Raw genomic sequence first — 21,053 nt, forward strand, 5'->3', positions numbered from 1 at the left:
AGAGGGCGCCCTCGCAGCTCCTCCCGGCCCCCCCCCCCCCCCCCCCCCATTCACTAGGGCTTGGCTTGGTTGGGGCCGGGGATTTCCCTGCAGTTCGCGGGCCCAGCCAGAAGAGGGCGCCCTCGCAGCTTCTCCCGTCGCCCCCAAATCAGAGGAGTGCGGGGATTAGTACGTATTTGTTACTCTATTTATTTATTTATTTTAATTGGAAATATTTATTTTAATTATTTTATTTTGTTAATATGTTTTGTTTTATGCTCTGTCTCCTCTTCCAGACTGTGAGCCCACTGTTGGGTAGGGACCGTCTCTATATGTTGCCATTTTGTACTTCCCAAGCCCTTATTACAGTGCTGTGCACACAGTAAGCGCTCAATAAATACGATTGAATGAATGAATTGGTTGGGGCCGGGGATTCCCCTGCAGCTCTTGGATTCGGCCCGCAGAGGGCGCCCTCGCAGCTCCTCCCGCCCCCCCCCCCCCCGCCCCATCAGAAGCAGCGTGTCTCAGTGGAAAGAGCCCGGGCTTTGGAGTCAGAGCTCATGAGTTCGAATCCCGACTCCGTCACTAGTCAGCTGTGTGACTTTGGGCGAGTCACTTAACTTCTCTGAGCCTCAGTTACCTCATCTGTAAAACGGGGATTAAGACTGTGAGCCCCACGTGGAACAACCTGATCATCTTGTATCCGCCCCCAGCGCTTAGAATAGTGCTTTGCATATAGTAAGCGCTTAACAAATGCCATCATTATTATTATTATTATCAGCGGAGCGCGGGGATCGGCTGGGGCCGGGGCCCGTCCTGCAGTGCTCGGGGTGGGCCAGGAGAGGGCGCCCTCGCAGCTCCTCCCGCGCCCCCCCCTCCCCATTCAGTGGGGCGCGGCTTGGTTGGGGCCGGGGATTTCCCTGCAGCTCGCGGACTGGGCCCGCAGAGGGCGCCCTCTCAGCTTCTCCGGTCGCCCCCAAATCAGTGGAGTGCGGGGATCGGCTGGGGCCGGGGGTTCCCCTGCAGCTCTTGGACTGGGCCCGCAGAGGGCGCCCTCTCAGCTTCTCCCGTCCCGCCCCCATCAGCGGAGCGCGGGAATCAGCTGGGGCCGGAGCCCGTCCTGCAGGGCTCGGGGTGGGCCCGCAGAGGGCGCCCTCGTGCCCCCGCCCCCGCCCATGCAGTGGGGCGCGGCTTTTTCCCTGCAGCTCGCGGTCCCGGCCAGCAGAGGGCGCCCTCGCAGGTTCTCCCGTCGCCCTCAAATCCGTGGGGTGCGTGTCTCGGGGTGGGCCAGCAGAGGGCGCCAGGAGGGGGACACCGTTGGGGGAAACAGCCCGGGCTTGGGGGTCGCGGGTCGTGGGTTCTAATCCCACCCCTCCCCTCGTCTGCTGGGTCACCTTGGGTGAGTCACTTCACTTCTCTGAGCCTCAGTTCGCTCATCTGGAAAATGAGGATGAAGACTGCGATCACCTTGTATCCTCCCCATTGCTTAAAACAGTGCTTCGCACATAGTAAGCGCTTAACAAATGCCATTATTATTATTATTGTTATTATTATTATTATCCCCTCGCACCTGAGCGGGGCGTCGTGGATCCAATTGATTTCCCATCTCTCCACCAGAGGGCGCCACGAGACTGCTGTAATCCTCATTCCCATTCATTCATTCGTATTTATTGAGCGCTTACTGTGGGCAGAGCACCGTAATAATAATAATGGCATTTATTAATAATAATAATAATAATGGCATTTTATAATAATAATAATAATGGCATTTATTAAGCGCTTACTATGTGCAAAGCACTGTTCTAAGCGCTGGGGAGGTTACAAGGTGAGCAGGTTGGGAAGTACAAGAACAGTGCTCTGCACATAGTAAGCGTTTAATAAATGCCATCATTATTATTACGAATCGGCAACATATAGAGACGGTTCCTACCCAACAACGGGCTCACACTCTAGAAGGGGGAGACAGACAACAAAACTAAACAAGTAGGCAGGTGTCAAAACCGTCAGAATAAATAGAATTATAGCTATATGCGCATCATTAGTAAAATAGAGTATAAATATGTACAAATATACACAAGAGCTGTGGGGAGGGGAAGGGGGAAGTGCGGGGGGGGGGAGGAGGAGGAGTAGAGGAAAAAAGGGGGTTCAGTCTGGGAAGGCCTCCTGGAGTAGGTGAGGCCGTTTCTCACCTGCCTCTCCCTTGGATCCGTGGCTGTGTGATATACTACTACTACTAATAACAATAAGAATAATAGTATTTCTTAAGTGCTTATTACATGCCAGGAACTGTTCTGAACACTGGGATAGATACAAGCAAATCAGGTTGGATGCAGTCCCTGTCCCACATGGGGCTCACAATCTTAATCTCCATTTTACAGATGAGGGAACCGAGTCAAAGAGAAGTGAAATGACTTGCCGAAGGTCTCCCAGCAGACGAGTGGCAGAGTCAGGATTAGAACCCAGGGCCTTCTGTCTCCCAGGCCCTTGATCCGTCCATTAGGCCATTCTGCCAACTAAGCGCTTAACAAGTACCATAATTATTATTATTATTTTATAACGTACTCTCCCATATACTTAGTACAGTGCTACACACATAGTAATCACTCAGTAAATACAATGGCTTGATCGATTTCGCAGATGGGGGGACGGAAGCCAAGAGAAGCTGACCTCCCCCAAATCACCCAGCAGGTAAATGGCGGGATTAGAACCTAGGTCCCTCTGACCCCCCCCCCCAGACCCAGGCTGTCTCCTCTAGGCCCCACTGCTTCTCTCTGTGGCGGTGAGGGTGATGAGTGGGATGGACAGGCCGGGGAGACTGGTGGAGGTGCAGGGTGACGTTTCTGATTGACACGGATCTACTTTGAAGTTAGCCCAAAGTGGCCGCAGGATATGAGGCAGAGGAGACCTGAGGGGTACTGGGAAGCCATGCCAAGCACCTAGGGATCCGGGATGATCCAGGGGAACATGGGATGGCACAGGAAGAATGCCGCAGGGCACAAAGAGTGACTCCCGGACGCCCGGAGGGCACGTGGAGGGGCCCTGGGAGGATGTAGGTAGCCCAGGGAGGGCCCAGGCTGGCTCAGGGGAGACCCTACAGGGCAACAGAGAACTTCAGAACAGCCCAGAAATGACATGGAGCCAGGAAACCTGCATTCAATCAATCAATCAATCGTATTTATTGAGCGCTTACTGTGTGCAGAGCACTGTACTAAGCGCTTGGGAAGTACAAGTTGGCAACATATAGAGACAGTCCCTACCCAACAGTGGGCTCACAGTCTAAAAGGGGGAGACGGAGAACAAAACCAAACATACTAACAAAATAAAATAAATAGGATATGTACAAGTAAAATAAATAAATAAATAGAGTAATAAATATGTACAAACATATATACATATATACAGGTGCTGTGGGGAAGGGAAGGAGGTAAGATGGGGGGATGGAGAGGGGGACGAGGGGCAGAGGAAGGAAGGGGCTCAGTCTGGGAAGGCCTCCTGGAGGAGCTGAGCTCTCAGTAGGGCCTTGAAGGGAGGAAGAGAGCTAGCTTGGCGGATGGGCAGAGGGAGGGCAGGGGGACTCTACCGCTTGCTTCTTTAGACAAGTCACTTCGCTTCCTCTGAGACTCAGTTACCTCATCTGTAAAATGGGGATTAAGACTGTGAGCCCCACATGGGACATGGACTGTGTCCAACCTGATTACCTTGTATCTTACCCCAGCGCTTAGTACGGTGCCTGATGCGTAGTAAGGGCTTAACAAACACCGCAAAGGAAACCCAGGATGAGACCAGAAGGATGTGGGATGTCAAGGGGAGAAGGGTCTGGGTAGTCTTGAATGATTTGAGGTGGACGAGGATGCCCCAGGAAAGATGCAGAATGGCCCCCAGTGATCTGGAGGTGGCAAAATACAGCAGCGTGGCCTAATGGATAGAGTCTGGACCTAGGAGTCAGGAGGCTCTGGGTTCTAATCCAGGCTGTATGACCTTGGGCAAGTCACTTCACGTCTCTCTGCCTCAGTTCCCTCATCTCTAAGAAGGGGATGAAGACTGTGAGCCCCATGTGGGACAAGGACCGTGCCCAACCTGATTTCCTTCTAACTACCCCAGCGCTTAGAACAGTGGCTGGCACACGGTAAACACTTCATCAATGCCGTTAAGCAACAAAAAAACAAACAAAGAACGAAAGAAACCCCAAAATGAGACCGAAAGGATGTGGGCTATCAAATGGAGGAGGGCTTGGATAGCCCTGAATGAAGCAAGGTGGACCAGGATGGGCCGGGGGAGAACCTAAAAGGCACAGAGGAGTTCAGAATGGCCCAAAAACAAAACGGGCTGGAACAAAGCCTGCTCCAGAGGGCCTGCATTCTAATCCCAACTCTACTACTTGCCTGTTGCGTCTCCTTGGACAAGTCACTTCACTGACTCTGTGCCTCAGTTACCTCATCGGTAGAATGGGGATTAAGACTGTGAGCCCCCTCGTGGGACATGGACTGTGTCCAACCTGATTAACTTGTATCCATCCCAGCATTTAGTATGGGATGGATACCAGTTAATCAGTATTTAGCATTTAGTAGTGTGCCTGGCACATAGTAAGTGCTTAACAAATACCACAAAAGAAACCCAGAATAAGACTAGAAGGATGTGGGGTGTCAAGTGGAGAAGGGCCTGGGTAGCCTTGAATAATAATGATGGCATTTGCTAAACGTTACTATGTGTGAAGCACTGTTCCTCACAGACTATGTCTGATCAGGTGATCCAACGGTGACGGTGGCATATAGCACAGTGGTTAACAAGTCATGACTGTTAGATAGAGTCCATAATAACAGTTGCAGGGTCTTCACATGCCCACAGGGGCAGGGTGCAACTGAGTCAAAAGGCCCGACAGACTGGCCGTCCTTAAGGGTCCAATTCCGGCTCCACCACCAGCCCGGGGGTGAGGTTGGGCAGGTCATTCCAGGTCATCCTGGAAGCAGAAGCAGCGTGGCCTGATGGAAAGAACAGGGGTCTGAGAATCTGAGGACCTGGGTTCTAATCCTGAATCTCCCGCTTGTCTGCTGTGTGACCTTGGGCAAGTCACCTCACTTCTCTATGCTTTGGTTATCTCATCTGTAAAATGAGGATTAAGACTGTGAGCTCCCCCTTCTAGACTGTGAGCTCGTTGTTGGGTAGGGACCATCTCTATCTGTTGCCAAATTGTACTTTCCAAGTGCTTAGTACAGTGCTCTGCACACAGCACTAAGCGCTTGGAAAGGACGATGCAGCAAATAAAGAGAGACAGTCCAGGCCCACAATAATAATAATGTTGGTATTTGTTAAGTGCTTACTATGTGCAAAGAACTGTTCTAAGCACTGGGGAGGATACAAGGTGATCACGTTGTCCCACATGGGGCTCACAGTCTTCATCCCCCTTTTCCAGATGAGGTCACTGAGGCCCAGAGAAGTCAAATGGCTTGCCCAAAGTCACACAGCTGACAAGTGGCGGAGCTGGGATTTGAACCCACGATCTCTGACTCCCAAGCCTGGGTTCTTTCCATTGAGCCACGCTGCTTCTCTGCTTCTTCACAATGGGCTCACAGTCTAGAGTACAGTGCGGAGGAACATAGTAAGTGCTTATTAAATGACATAATTACTATTATTATTATTAATAATAATAATGATGAATTATTCAAAACTTCCAGCTGAGGTTAGGGACAGAGGGGCTGAGGATGGGAGAGGAGTAACCTGGTTCCAGGATCCCAAGCCATTAGCCCCAACCTCAGTGTCCCCTCCCCACCTACCCCCAGAAAGCAACCACCCCCACTCAGTTACCTCATCTGTAAAATGGGGGCTAAGACTCTGAGCCCCATGTGGGCCAACCTCATTACCCCAACCTCATTACCCTGTATCTCCCCCAGGGCTTACAACAGGTCTTGGTACATAGTAAGCGCTTCACAAACACCGTCATCATCAAAAGGTCCCCCCAGAAGATGCAGCAGGGCAGAGCACCCCCCGATCCTGGGGCCGGGCGGAGAGAGAACAAAAGGGGAGAGGGAGGATCCTAAGGGAGGGGAGGGATCAGTGAAAGAGGAGGGCCGGAGAAAGAGGAGAGAGGCTGGAGGGGAGACGGGAGAACCATGGAAGGAAGAAGGGAGGAGGAGGGGAGAGGGAGGGCAGGAGGAGGGACAGAGGGAAGGAGGAGGAGGAGGAGGAGGAGGAGGGGAGGGAGGGAGGGTATAAAGGGGCCGGCTGGCCGGGGACCTGGGTCCAGCGGCCGTCGAGCCCCCTCGCCCTCGCCCCCCAAGGCCCGGGGATGGCTCTTTCCCGGCTCCCGGCAGCTTTCCTGCTTTTCCTGCTCCTGCTGCCTCTGCGACCCCTGCTCGGGACCCCGGCCCAGACCTCGGTGAGTCCCGCAGGACCTTCCCCCCCTCCCCACCCACCCCCAGAGCCCCCCTGGGATGGGCTGGGATGAGCTGGGGGAGCCCAGGATGGGGGAGACGAGGAGGGGGACCCTGAGATCCTGGAGCCTTTAGGGGCCCGGAGTCCCCATCCCCCAGGACAGGTGCAGGGCAATCCTGGGTCCCTGGGGGCGGGGGTCCGGATGCTGGAACCTCTCCCCCCTCCCCAGGAGCGTCGCCCTTTAGTGGGGGGCCAGGAGCGCTCCCTCCCAGGCCCAATTTCTGTCCGTTTGGGTCCCCCTGGGTCCATCGGGCTGCCCCCTCCTCTGCCTCCCTCCTTTCTCCCCCAACTTTTTCGTCCCGAAGCCCAGCCCGGGGGGTATAGCCGGACTCTGCCTCCCCCATTTCCCTGCTTCCCCCCCCCAGATCCCCTTTCCTGCCTCCTCTAACTCCCCACCTCGCTTTTCCAGCTCTCCCCACTTTCCCAGATCCCTCCATCCCCGACTCCTCTAACTCCCCCCTCCCTTAGTAGACACATAACAAATGCCATTATTATTATTGTTGTTATCATTGTTTCCAACTCTCCCCACTTCCCCATCTCCCTCCCTTCCTCCCTGCCGCCTCCAACTTCCCACCTCCCTTAGTAAGTGCTTAACAAAACCCATTGCTATTATTATTGTTATTATTATCATTAGAGAAGCATTGTGGCTCACTGGAAAGAACACGGGCTTTGGAGTCAGAGGTCATGGGTTCATATCCCTGCTCCACCAGTTGTCAGCTGTGTGACTTTGAGCAAGTCACTTCACTTCTCTGGGCCTCAGTTTCCTCATCTGTGAAATGGGGATTAAGATTGTGAGCCCCACGTGGGACAATCTGATCATCTTGTATCCCCCCAGCGCTTAGAACGGCGCTTTGCTCATAGTAAGCACTTAACAAATACCATTATTATTATTTCCAGCTCTCTCCACTTCCCCAGCTCCCTTCCTTCCTCCTGCCTCCTCCAATTCTCCACGTCCCTTGGTAAGCACTTAAAAAAATCCATCATTATTATCATTTTCAGCTCTCCCCTCTTCCCCAGCTCCCTCCCTCCATCCCTGCCTCCTCTAACTCTCCTACCCACTCCTTAGTAAGCACTTAACAAATGCTATTATTTCCAGCTCTCTCCCTCCCTCCCTTCTTTAACTTCTCCACTTCCCCAGCTCCCTCCTTCCTTTCTCCAACTCTCTCCTTCCTTTAACTTCCCACCTTCCTTTTCCAGCTCTCCCCACTTCCCCAGCTCTCTCCCTCTTCCAGCTCCCCCCACCCACTTCCCCAGCTCCCCCTTCACTAGCTCCCCCCATCCCTTCCCCATCTCCTCCGTTCCCTTCTCCAGCCCTCCCCATCCCTTCTTCAAACCCCCCCACCAACTTCCTCCATCCCAGCAACCCTCCTGGTGTGGTTGTCCTAATTCCCAGGGCTGGGCAGCTCTGGGGAAACAATGGAATGGGCATTCCCCAGTTCCCCAGTCCCTCATCCTCTCCCCTTCCCGGGAATGCAGTGGGTGGTAGGGAGAAAATACTTTTGCAGGAGAAGAGGATGGGGAGTATAGCAGGAGGAAGGGGTTCAGGGTTGAGTGTGGTTTTCTCCACGGGGACATGTCAACTGTGTGTGCCTTTATAGCGGGGGGGGGGGCATATATGTGGTGTGGGTGTGTGCATGCACACGCATGTCCTCTTGTGACCTTCTGTTTTGTTGGGAGAGTGATTTCCCATTTTAGACTGTGAGCCCACTCTTGGGTAGGGACTGTTTCTATATGTTGCCAATTTGTACTTCCCAAGCGCTTAGTACAGTGCTCTGCACATAGTAAGCGCTCAATAAATACGATTGATGATAGGCAAACTCGGTTTGTGGGTGAGGGGATGGTCTGCCCCCACTCTCATAATACTGGTGGTGGATGGGGGCGGGGGAATGAAGGGTCAGAGGCCAAGGGAGGGAAAGGTGGGCAAAACCTGAGACCCCCCAATCTGGGATAATAATCATAATAATGATAATAGTATTTGTAAAGCGCTTGCTATGCGCCAAGCACTGTTCTAAGCACTGAGGTAGATACGAGTTCATCGGGTTAGACCCAATCCGTGGCCCACAGGGGGCTCACAGACTTAATCGCTCAGCAAGGTAACTGAAGGACAGGGAAGTGAAGTGACGTGCCCAAGGTCGCGTAGCCCACAAGTGGCGGAGTCAGGATTAGAACCCAGGTCCTTCTGACTCCCAAGTCTGGGCTCTATCCACTAGGCCGTTCTGCTTCCCTGGGAGAGGGGCCAGAGCCAGCAGAAAATTTATTCATTCAATCAATCATATTTATTGAGCGCTTACTGTGTGCAGAGCACTGTACTAAGCACTTGGGAAGTACAAGTTGGTGTGTGGGCAGGTTATCCAGGGACTCAGGAAGGGAGGGCACTGACAGAGCAGGGAATATGCCCTAGGCAGGTGCCCACATGATGATGATGGTATCTGTTTAACGCCTACTATGTGCCAAGCACTGTTCTAAGCGCTAGGGGAGACACAAGGTTATCAGGTTGTCCCAGGTGGGGCTCACAGTCTTAATCCCCATTTTCCAGATGAGGTCACTGAGGCCCAGAGAAGTGAAGTGACTTGCCCAAAGTCACCCAGTTGGCAAGTGGCCGAGCCGGGATTAGAACCCATGACCTCTGACTCCCAAGCTTTCCACTAAGCCACACTGCTTCTCGCTAAGCCACGTTGCTTCTCATGTGCTTCTCAGGGTCGCATTCACACGTGACTCTTTGTGTGTGTGTGTTGGGAGGGGGTGTCGGTATATCTGTAGGTGTGTTTGTGTGCCCGTATATGCTTGTGCGGGTTAGGGAAGCGTAAGCTATGGGAGAGGAGAAGTGAGTGAGTGAGTGTGTGTGTATGGATGGGACCGTGTTAGAGGGCAGCGTGGCTCAATGGAAAGACCCCGGGCTTGGGAGTTTGAGGTCATGGGTTCAAATCCCAGCTCCGCCAGTTGTCAGCTGTGTGACCTTGGGCAAGTCACTTAACTTCTCTGTGCCTCAGTTCCCTGATCTGTAAAATGGGGGTGAAGACTGAGCCCCACGTGCGACAACCTGATCACCTTGTATCCTCCCCAACGGTGCTTTGCACATAGTAAGCGCTTAACAAATGCCATCATTATTATTATTATTATTATTATTCACGAGAGGGGAAAGCCTCCTCTCTGGGCCACGGATTATAGGAGGAGCAAGAAGTTTTGGCAGTGCCCATCACTGGGTCCGGTCACGTAATCGGGCCAGGTCAGGCGGACACCCAGGACTCCCCACTCTGACCATAACTGTGGGCAACAGCAACCAACCAGGCCGGCTCCTAGAGAAGACCAGGGCAGTGGGGTGCCAGTGTGTGAGGCGCTGTGTTGGGGGGAGTCTCCTCTGTGTGTGTGTGAGAGTGAGTGAGCCTGTCCGTGTGAGTCTGTGTAGGTGAGCGGGCCCGCCCGGTACTTCCCGCTGGCTCTGGCGGGATCCTGGAGGCTCTTCCTGTTGGCCCGGTGCTTCTTGCTCAAGGTAAGACAAACCCCACCTCCGACACCCCCCCAACCCAAGCCTGTCAGCCAGGCCGGGCCCTCCTGGAGGTGGGATGAGGGGGGAGTCTGAGGGGGAGCCTGAGGGGGAGCAGATAAATCTTCTTGTCCCTGCCCCTCCCTCCCCTCTCCCAGCCTGTTCCCTCATCCCTGCTTGACAGCAGGGACCCGGAGGCCAAAGCGCTTTCAGCCCCCACTCCGGAGCCTCCGAGCGGAGCCAGAGCCGGCCACAATCCCATCCTTGGGAGTGGGCCAGCCTGGCTCAGAGCCACCACCCCATCTCCCTGCCACCTGCCCGGAACTCAGCCCTGCAGGGAAGGGGAGGCGGAGGCAGAAGGGCCCCGGATAATGGGGGTCCGCCATCCGGCCCGCGAAACGGGTGACCTCGGCAGGGTTTCTCACGCATCCGCCGACACGTGTGCGTGGATTGACAGGTACACGCACATACGCCCACACAGCTGGACCCACCTGGGGATTTTCCAGAGATGTCCCACCTGCTCGAGGGTACTTAGCGGCTCACCCTCTCCCTACAGTGCTCCTGCCTGGAGTCCCACTGCCATCCCAGGTTCTTCCAGGCTCACCCTCTCCCTACCGTGCTCCCGCCTGGAGTCCCGCCACCTTCCCAGGATCCTCCAGGCAGGAGCACTGGAGCCAGGTGCTGCTCGAAAAGGGGGCCAGATGGAGTTCCCCCTCTGGTTTGATCTATGCTGTTTGCTTTTCCTCTCTAAATAGCACCACGAATGTTTGGGAGCGTTTCGGACGTGTTTATCCTCCGCTTCCACGGGGCTGGGAGAGCGGCGTAAATATTTACGGCTCCGCCACTTGTCTGTTGTGTGGCCTTGGGCAAGTCACTTCTCTGTACCCCGGTCCCCTCATCCGTAAAATGGGGAGTAAGACTGGGTAACGTGTGGGACAGGGGCCGTGTACGACGTTTTCCTTCTTAGTAAAAGCACGACCACCTCATTGACCGACCACCTCGTTGACCGGCTCCTCCGCTCCCCCAGCGCCGGTTAGGGGAGACTAGCGGGAGGAGTATTTAAATCATGTGACGATTGAAGAATTTTTCCTCCCTTCATCCCATAATAATGCTAACTGTGGTGTTTCAACAATGGCACTTGGTACAGAACACTCTACTAACCCCTTGGGAGAGTACAAGACAATAGAGATAGTAGACATGATCCCTGCCCACAAGGAGTTGACAGTTTGGTGGCTAGAGCACCAGTCTGGGAGTTAGAAGGACCTGGTTCTAATCCTGGGTCCACAATTTGTCCGCTGGGTGACCTTGGGCAAGTCACTTCTGGGCTTCAGTTCCCTCATCTGTAAAATGAGGATGAAGAGTGCGAGCCCTATGCGGGACAGGGATTGTGTTCAACCCGATTACCTTGTATCTACCCCAGAGTTTAGTACAGCTCCTGGCACATAGTAAGCGCTTAACGAACATCACTATGTGCCATGCACTGGGGTAGAGACAAGATGATCCGGTTGGACACAATCCCTGTGCACATGAAGTTCACAGTCAAGGTAGGGGGGAGAACAGGTATTCGATCCTCATTTTACAGATGAAGGAACAGAGGCACACAAAAAAATGAAGTGACTTGCCCAAGATCACAACGCAGGCCCAGTGGCAGAGCTGGAATTAGAACCCAGGTCATCTGATTTCCACTCCCAGGCCCTTTTACTAGGCTTCACTGAGCCCCTGAGCAATTTCCTGCTCCTGGCCTGGGGCGTCTGCAGTTCTGGTAGTAAGTAGCCCCGGTCAGGGCACTGCTAGCCACGGCCCCCAGGCCTCCAGGGGTGGGCTCGGGGCTGCCCCTGCTGTAGCCAAGCATGGGGCGCCATCCGTTCAGTGGGGAGATCGAGGCTAGACAAATGGCACAGCATCAAGGCCCCTCCCTGGTTCAGGTGTCTGCACTTTTGTTTTGCAGAAATCTGACTCCCGGGTAGGGCCCACACACCCTGGCGGGAGGGGAGGGACCGCCTGGGCTCGCTGAAGCTAGCCCTGTCTCCTGGGGAGGGGAGGGACTACCTGGGTTCTCAGTAGCCATCTCTGTCTCCTGGGGAGGGGCCTCCTGGGCTCACAGTAATAATAATAATAATAATAATGATGATGATGGTATTTGTTAAGCGCTTACTATGTGCAAAGCACTGTTCTAAGCGCTGGGGGGATACAAGGTGATCAGGTTGTCCCACGGGGGGCTCACAGTCCTAATCCCCATTTTACAGATGAGGGAACCGAGGCGCAGAGAAGTTAAGTGACTTGCCCAAAGTCACACAGCTGACAATTGGCTGAGCCGGGATGATGATGGCATTTATTAAGCACTTACTATGTGCCAAGCACTGTTCTAAGCGCGGGGGAGGTTACAAGGTGATCAGGTTGTCCCACGGGGGGCTCACAGTCTTAATCCCTGTTTTACAGTTGAGGTAACTGAGGCACAGTTAAGTGACTTGCCCAAAGTCACACAGCTGACAATTGGCGGAGCTGAGATTTGAACCCCTGAACTCTGACTCCAAAGCCCGGGCTCTTTCCACTGAGCCACGCTATTTGAACCTGTGACCTCTGACTCCAAAGCCCGGGCTCTTTCCACCGAGCCACGCTGCTTCTCACAGTAGCCAGCCCCGTCTCCTTCATCCACTCGTTCCTTTACTCATGTTTACCGAGCGCTTACTGTGTGCAAAGCACCGTACTGAGTGCTTGGGAGAGTACAGCACAACAACGGAAAGACGCCTTCCCTGCCCACATCGAGCTCCTGAGGAAGGGATGGGCTAGCTGGGCTAGGAGCGGCCAGCCCCATCTGTGGGGAGGGGATGGGCTAGCTGGGCCCCCCTCAGTGGCCAGCCTCGTCTCTTGGCTGGAACAAAGGCAGCCTGGAAGGAGCTTCTCTGGGGCTTCGAAGGCAACCGTTCCAAACCCACTGAGCGAAGCACTTCTGTTAATTGACCTCTGGAATTCACCGCCGCCGGGAGGGAGATTGCTGAGGTGGAGAGAAAACCCTGAGTCAGAAGCTGTTGCCGGCGCCACCCCTGCCCCGCCACTGGCTGGTTTTTTTTTACTTACTATGTGCCCGGCACTGTACTAAGCACCGAGGGAAGCAGTGTGGTCTAGTGGATAGAGCGTGGGCCTGGGACCTGGGTCAGAAGGACCTGGGTTCTGTTCCCAAGAAGCTCTGCCACCTGTCTGCTGTTTGACATTGTCGCTTCATCATCATCAATCGTATTTATTGAGCGCTTACTGTGTGCAGAGCACTGTACTAAGCGCTTGGGAAGTACAAATTGGCAACATATAGAGACAGTCCCTACCCAACAGTGGGCTCACAGTCTGTGCCTCAGTTCTTTCATCTGGAAAATGGGGATTAAGACGGCTAGCCCCTCGGGGGGACCGGGACCGTGTCCAACCTGATTATCTTGTACCTACTCTAGCGCTTAGTACAGTGCCTGACATCATCATCATCATCAATCGTATTTATTGAGCGCTTACTGTGTGCAGAGCCCTGTACTGAGCGCTTGGGAAGTACAAATTGGCAACATATAGAGACAGTCCCTACCCAACAGTGGGCTCACAGTCTAAAAGGGGGAGACAAAACCAAACATACTAACAAAATAAAATAAATATGTAGTAAGACATGTCTAAAGTATGTCTAAAAGACATGTAGTCTTTTAGACTGTGAGCCCACTGTTGGGTAGGGACTGTCTCTATATGTTGCCATCTTGTACTTCCCAAGCGCTTAGTACAGTGCTCTGCACACAGTAAGCGCTCAATAAATATGATTGATTGCTTGATAGTAAGTGCTTAGCAAATACCATTAAAAAAAGTGCGGGGGTAGATACAAGCTAATCGGGTTAGAAAAAATCCACGTCGTATATGGGGCTCCATCCCCATTCTACAGGTGAGGAAACTGAAGCACCCGGAGAATAATAATAATAACAATAATAATGGCACTTGTTAAGCGCTTCTTTTATGCCAAGCACTGCACCAAGGCTGGAATAGATACAAGACAATCTTGTCCCACATGGGGCTCACAGTCTAAATAGAAGGGAGAACCCGTATTGAATCCCCATTTTGCAGATGAGGGAACTGAGGCACAGAGAAGCGAAGTGACCCGGTTACGTAATATTACCCCAGCACTTACCGCAGTACTTTACAATATAATATGATCAAACCCATCCCCTCCCCAGGAGACTTGGCTGGTTTGGATTAATGGTATTTATTGAGAGCTTACCTTGTGCAGTGCACTGTACTAAGCGCTTGGGAGAGTACAGTGCAAAGGAATTGGTCATCTCTCCCTGTCCACGAGCTATCCAGGAATTAGGGAGAGCAGACGGCCCTCTTTTACAGATGAGGAAACTGAGGCCCAGTGTCTCCTTTTCAGAATCAATCAATTCATCAGTCAATGGTATCTATTGCACGCTAGCGCTTAGAACAGTGCCAGGCACATAGTAAATGCTAAATAAATACCATTATAGGTAATATAGAACTACCCCCTGAGAGCCCAGCAGGTCAGATCTACAGAGAGCATCCCATCACCCATGCACATTTTGACTAGTGTTTGCAGTCCCTACAATCAGGCAAATCAAATCCTAAACAACCAAGGCAAAATAGGAAAAATAGCAATATAGCAGTAGTAGTAGCACTAATAGTAGTAGCAGCAGTAGTAGTAGAGGTAGGAGTAGTGGCTGTGTGGATATGATATAAGCTCACATCTTCCCCATCCTAAAAAATTCATTCAATCGTATTTATTGAGCATTTACTGTGTGCAGAGCACTGTACTAAGTGCTTGGAAAGTACAATTTGGCAACAGATACAATCCCCCAAATGCTCCCTTGACGCCATGACTCCCTCCAGTCATCACCCCTTCTCCCTCCTCCCATCCCTCTCCAAACTCTTTGAGCGAGTGTCTAGACCTGCTGTCTCAAGTTCCTCTCCTCCGATCCTCTCTCGACCCCCTCCAATCTGGCTTCCCTCCACAGAAACCGCCTCTCAAAGGTCACCGACGATCTCCTTCTTGCCAAATCCAACGGCCTCTACTCCATCCTAATCCTCCTCCACCTCTCAGCTGCCTTCGTCACTCAGCCACCCCCTTCTCCTGGAAATACCCACCCTTGGCTTCGCCGACACTGTCCTCTCTTGGTTCTCCTCCTATCTCTCTGGCCGCTGATTCCCAGTCTCTTTCGCGGGCTCCTCCTCTGCCTCCCACTCCCTAACTCTGGGCGTCCCTCAAAGGTCAGTTCTGGGTCTCCTTCTATTCTCCATCTACACCCACTCCCTTGGAGAACTCATTCGCTCCCACGGCTTCAACAACCATCTCTAGGCGGATGACTCCCAAACCTGTACCTCCAGCCCTGATCTCTCTCCCTCTCTGCAGTCTCATATTTCCTCCTACCTTCCAGACATCTCTACTTGGATGTCCTGCCGTCACCTCAAATTTAACATGTCCAAAACAGAACTCCTTATCTTCCCATCTAAACCCTGTCCTCCCCCTGATTTTCCTGTCACTGTAGACGGCACCACCATCCTTCCCGTCTCACGAGCCCATAACCTTGGCATTATCCTTGACTCCTCTCTCAACCCACATATTCAGTCCATCACTAAATCCTGTCGGTTCCACCTTCAGAACATTGCTAAAATCTGCCTTTTCCTCTCCATCCAAACTGCTACCACATTAGTCCAAGCACTTATTCTATCCTGCCTTAACTACTGTATCAGCCTTCTTGCTGACCTCTGTGCCTCCTGTTTTTCCCCATTCCAGTCCATACTTCACTCTGCTGTCCGGATCATATTTCTACAGTAAATTCAGCCTAGGTTTCCCCACTCCTCAAGAACCTCCAGTGGTTACCCTTCCACCTCCACATCAAACAGAAACTCCTCACCACTGGCTACTCTCTTACTCCAGCCCAGTCCACACCCTTGGCTTCCCTTTTCCCAACCTATTCACTGTACCTCAATCTCATCCATCTCACCGCTCACCCCTCTCCCACGTCCCCCTCCTCTGGCCTGGAATGCCTTCCCTCTTCATATCCAATAGTTATTGAGTACCTACTAATAAAAGAAGTCAGCTGTGATCCAATAAGCAGTTCAAGCCACATCTGAAGTGGAAAGACAGGACAACCGTGCTCTTTCCACTAGGACACAAGCAGTTTTCCTCTGGGCCTGGGAGTCAGAGGACCTGGGTTCTAATCCTGGCTCTGCCACTGAATAATAATAATAATAATGATGGCATTTGTTAAGCGCTATGTGCAAAGCACTTTTCTAAGCTCTGAGCACTGTTCTAAACACTTATTTGCTGTGTAAACTTGGGCAAGTCACTTAACCTGTATATATGTATATATGTTTGTTCATATTTATTACTCTATTTATTTATTTTACTTGTACATATCTATTCTATTAATTTTATTTTGTTAATATGTTTGGTTCTGTTCTCTGTCTCCCCCTTCTAAACTGTGAGCCCACTGTTGGGTAGGGACCGTCTCTATATGTTGCCAACTTGTACTTCCCAAGTGCTTAGTACAGTGCTCTGCACACAGTAAGTGCTCAATAAATACAATTAATTGATTGATTGATTGATTAACTTCTCTATGCCTCAGTTCCCTCATCTGTAAAATGAGGATTAAGACTGCAAGCCTTATGTGGGACAATCCCTCTCCTCTAGGTAGTAAGCTCATTGTGGGCATTGTTTACTGTTTATTGTTTATTGTTATATTATACTCTCCCAAGCACTTAGTACAGGTCACTGCACGCGGTAAGTGCTCAATAAATACAGTTGACTGACTGTCCGACAGGGACTGTGTCCAACCCGATTATCTCGAATCTATCCTAGCGCTTAGTACAGTTCCTGGCACATAGTAAGCACTTAACAAATACCATTAAAAAAATAGATGTTGTTAGGGTGGCCATTCACCCAGTTTTATACAGTCTGCCTCTCATCCAATACCGTTACAGTACTGGATACTTTTATGTTAGATGTTTTTCATTCATCCATTCAATTGCATTACTGTGTGCAGAGCACTATAATAATAATAATGATGGCATTAGAGTCAAGCACTGTACTAAGTGCTTGGGAGAGTACAATTCAACAATAAACCCATTCCCTGCCCTCAGTGAGCTTACAGTTTAGACATGGGGAGTCAGACGGTAATATATAAAAAAAATGACAGATGTGGACATAAGTGCTGTGGGGCTGGGAGGGGAGAAGAACAGAGGGAATAAGTCAGGGTGAGGCAGAAGGGAGTGGGAGAAGAGGAAACGGAGGGCTTAGGGAAGGCCTGCTGGAGATGAGCCTTCAGTAAGGCTCTGAAGAGGGGGATAATAATTGTCTGTCGGATTTGAGGAGGGAAAGTGTTCTAGGCCAGAGGCAGGACATGGTTGGGGGGTCGGTGATGAGATAGGTGAGAATGAGGCACAGTGAGAAGGTTAGCATTACAGGAGCGAAGTGTGTGCGCTAGGATGAAGTAGGACAGTAGCGAGCTGAGGTAGGAGGGGGCAAGGTGATGGACTGCTTTAAAGCCAAGGAGTTTTTTTGTGATACGGAGGTGGATTCGCAACCACTGGGGTTTTTTGAGGAGGGGGGGTGACATGTCCTGAACGTTTTTGTGGGAAAATGATCTGTGCAGCAGAGTGAAGTATGGACTGGAGTGGGGAGAGGCAGGGAGGTCAGCAAAGAGGCTGATGCAGTAATCCAAGAGGGATAGGATGAATGATTATATTAACGTGGTAGCAGTTTGGATAGAGAGGAAAGGGCAGATTTGTGTGATGTTGTGAAGGTGGGACCGACAGGATTTAGCAATGGATCGTATATGTGGGTAGAAAAAGAGAGGGGAGTCAAGGATAACGCCAAAGTTAATAAAACCCTCAGCCTCCTTCCTCTTCAGCTCCTAATGCCGAGTTCCACAGCTCAGGAGCAGCGCCTGTGTTCATTAGGGAGGGGAATGGATGCACTGGCTCTGGAATGCAGTGGTGAAGAGCACAGGGGAACCGCTCAGAAATACACCGTAGGTTGGGAGACGGAGGCCCCAAAATCGTGTCTCTCATGTCACTGCGGTATGCTGATTGTCCAGTGTAACGTATTTATTCCAAATACAGGGGTCTGTTGGGCTGTGGGCCAAATGGGGAGACTTAAACTTAGACTCGATCTAAGTAATAGGGAGAACGGTTATCAAATCCCCATTTTACAGATGAGGAAATTGAGTCACGGGGGCCACACAATAAAAAAGTGGAGGAGCTGGAATTAGATTCCAGGTCCGCTGACTTCCAGGCGTAGTTCTTTCTGTTTCCTGCCCATTCTAGTTTCTTCTCTAGAATGGCTGGGAAGCGGGTGAAGAGAGACAAAGAGAACAAAGGGAGCCCCATTATTGGGTCAGGTCACCACCTCCTCTGGCACAGTATTCAATCTCTGTCATCCAAGGTGACTTAGAGGAGCAGAGTGAGAGTCATGTAGGTGCCACCCAACACTACTTTCAATAAACTACATGCCAGCTAACACTCCTAGCTATGAACATGACAATAATAATAATAATAATGATGGCATTTATTAAGCGCTTACTACGTGCAAAGCACTGTTCTAAGCGCTGGGGAGGTTACAAGGTGATCAGGTCATCCCACAGGGGGCTCACAGTCAATCCCCATTTTACAGATGAGGGAACTGAGGCCCAGAGAAGTTGAGTGACTTGCCCAAAGTCACACAGCTGACAGTTGGTGGAGCCGGGATTTGAACCCATGACCACTGACTCCAAAGCCCGGGCCCTTTCCACTGAGCCATGCCGCTTCTCAACTAACAACTAACGCTGCTGATTAGAAATGTACCATCTAACATTATTATTATTATTATTATTATTATCATTATTATTATATGCCATTGAGTCTGATTCCGATTCATAGCGTCTCCTTGGATAATAATAATAATGATAGCATTTATTAAGCGCTTACTATGTGCAAAGTACTGTTCTAAGTGCTGGGGAGGTTACAAGGTGATCAGGTTGTCTCACAGGGGGCTCACAGTCTTAATCCCCATTTTACAGATGAGGGAACTGAGGCACAGAGAAGTTAAGTGACTTGCCCAGAGTCACACAGCTGGCAATGGGTGAAGTTGGGATTTGAACCCATAACCTCTGACTCCAAAGCCCAGGCTCTTTCCATATACTTTCTCCAGAACGTCCTGTCCTCCTAGCCCTCCATAATCTGCCACCTTTCTAATGGTTCTTCCATTATCATTGTTATGGTCTCTATCCGTCTAGCCGCCAGTCCGCGTCTTCCACCTTTTCCCTGGACTTTTCCTAGCATTAGTGTCTTCTCCAGAGAATTAGTCTTCCTCATTATGTGTCCAAAATATGCTGATCCAAGTCGAATCATTTGGTCTTTCAAAGACCACTTTGGTTTTGCTCTAAAATCCATTTGTTTTTTGGGCAGTCCAGGGTATTCGCAAAAGCCTTGTCCAAAACCACATTTCAGAAGAATCGATGGCCGTCTAACTACAGGCTATGAATGTGCCCTCTAACAATACTGCCTATGAACATCTAGCACTTCTAATTTTCCACTCTACGTTTCTACAATCCCTCCCCCCAACACACACACATCTTCCCCTGCCACATACACACACACACAGGCTGCATTCTTTCACAAAAGCTCCACCTGGGCTGGAGAAGTGCAATGTGTCCCTGGAGGGAAAGGACTGAACTTTTGTAAAGACTCCCAGATGTCTCTCGGGGGTCTTACTTAGAGTCAGGTCAGGGGTCAGGGCTAAGTGCTCACCTGGGGGAGAGGGGAGAAAGGGAGGAGTGAGGAGGGAGAAGAGGGGGAAAGGAGAGAGGAATTGAGGGAGAGGAGGGGGAGTAGAGGAAAAGGAGTGAATGAGGAGGGGGAGAGGAGAGAGCTAGGTAGGGAGAAGGGGAGGAGAGGGTGGGGAGAGGGAGAGAAGGGGGTGAAAAGAGGTAAAGAAGGGGGTGGGGAGGGTGAGGAGAGGAAGAGGAGGGATGAGGAAAGAGGGTGCCTCCTACCCGCTACCCGCAAAGGTCCCTCAAGGCTCAGTTCTGGATCCCCTTCTGTTCTCCATCACCGCCCACTCTCATGGAGAACTCATTCGCTCCCATGGCTTCAACTCCCGTCTCTCTGCGGATGATTCCCAAATCCCCATCTCCAGTCCTGATCTCTCGCCCTCTCTGCAGGCTTGCATTTCTCGTGCCTTCAAGATATCTCCACCTGGATATCTTGCTGTCCCCTCAAACTTAACATGTCCAAAACAGAACTTCTTTATCTTCCCACCCAAACCCGGTCCTCTTCCCTGATTTTCCCATCACTGTAGACGGCACCACGATCCTCCCTGCCTCCCAAGCCTCTAACCCTAGCGTTAGCCTCGAATCATCTCTCTCATTCAACCCACATATTCAATCTGTCACCAAATCCTGTCGGTTCGACCTTCACAATATCACTAAAATCTGCCCTATCCTTTCCAGCCAAGCCGTTGCCATGTAAATTCAAGCACTTGTCCCTATCCTGCCTTGATTACTGCATCAGCCTTCTTGCTGACCTCCCTGCCTCCTGTTTCTCCCCACTCCAGTCCGTTCTTCACTCTGCTGCCCGGAACATTTTTCTACAAAAATGTTCAGCCCATGTTCCCCCAATCAAGAACCTCCAGTGGTTGCCCATCCAACTCCGCATCAAACAGAAACTCCTCACCACCGGCTTTAAAGCAGTCACTTTGCCTCTTCCTGTCTTACCGTGCCACTCACACACTTGGCTCATCTAATGCCAACCTACTCACTGTACCTTGATCTCGTCTATCTCGCCACTGACTTCTCACTCACATCCTGCCTCTGGCCTGGAATGCCCTCCCTCTTCCAAGAGACCTTCTCCAACTAAGCCCTCATTTCCTCTTTTCCCACTCCCTTCTGCATCTCCCTTGCCCTTGGATTTGCTCCCTTTACTCACCCTTAACCTCTGCTCCACAGAACTTATCTCCATATAATAATAATAATGATGATGGCATTTGTTAAGTGCTTACCATGTGCAAAGCACTGTTCTAAGCACTGGGGAGGATACAAGGTGATCAGGTTGTCCCACAGGGGGCTCACAGTCTTAATCCCCATTTTACAGATGAGGTGACTGAGGCATAGAGAAGTTAAGTGACTTGCCCAAAGTCACACAGCAGACA

General features: G+C 51.3%; 1 protein-coding gene across 4 annotated transcripts in view; it reads left to right on the forward strand.

Moving 5' to 3' along the window:
* Nucleotides 1-6,253: 6,253 nt before the first annotated feature.
* The window catches only part of MMP11 (matrix metallopeptidase 11), a 32,615-nt gene continuing 17,815 nt past the window's right edge, over nucleotides 6,254-21,053 (forward strand). For all 4 annotated transcript variants that reach the window (XR_005455377.1, XM_038763327.1, XM_038763329.1 and 1 more), the window contains exon 1: nucleotides 6,254-6,352. Coding sequence is in view for 3 of the 4 variants with exons in the window: in XM_038763327.1 (XP_038619255.1) it covers nucleotides 6,263-6,352 (90 nt within the window). In the remaining variant the exon portion in view is untranslated. The remainder of the gene's footprint in view (nucleotides 6,353-21,053) is intronic.

The sequence above is a fragment of the Tachyglossus aculeatus genome, chromosome 21 (genome assembly GCF_015852505.1).
Source record: "Tachyglossus aculeatus isolate mTacAcu1 chromosome 21, mTacAcu1.pri, whole genome shotgun sequence".
Lineage (NCBI taxonomy): Eukaryota > Metazoa > Chordata > Mammalia > Monotremata > Tachyglossidae > Tachyglossus > Tachyglossus aculeatus.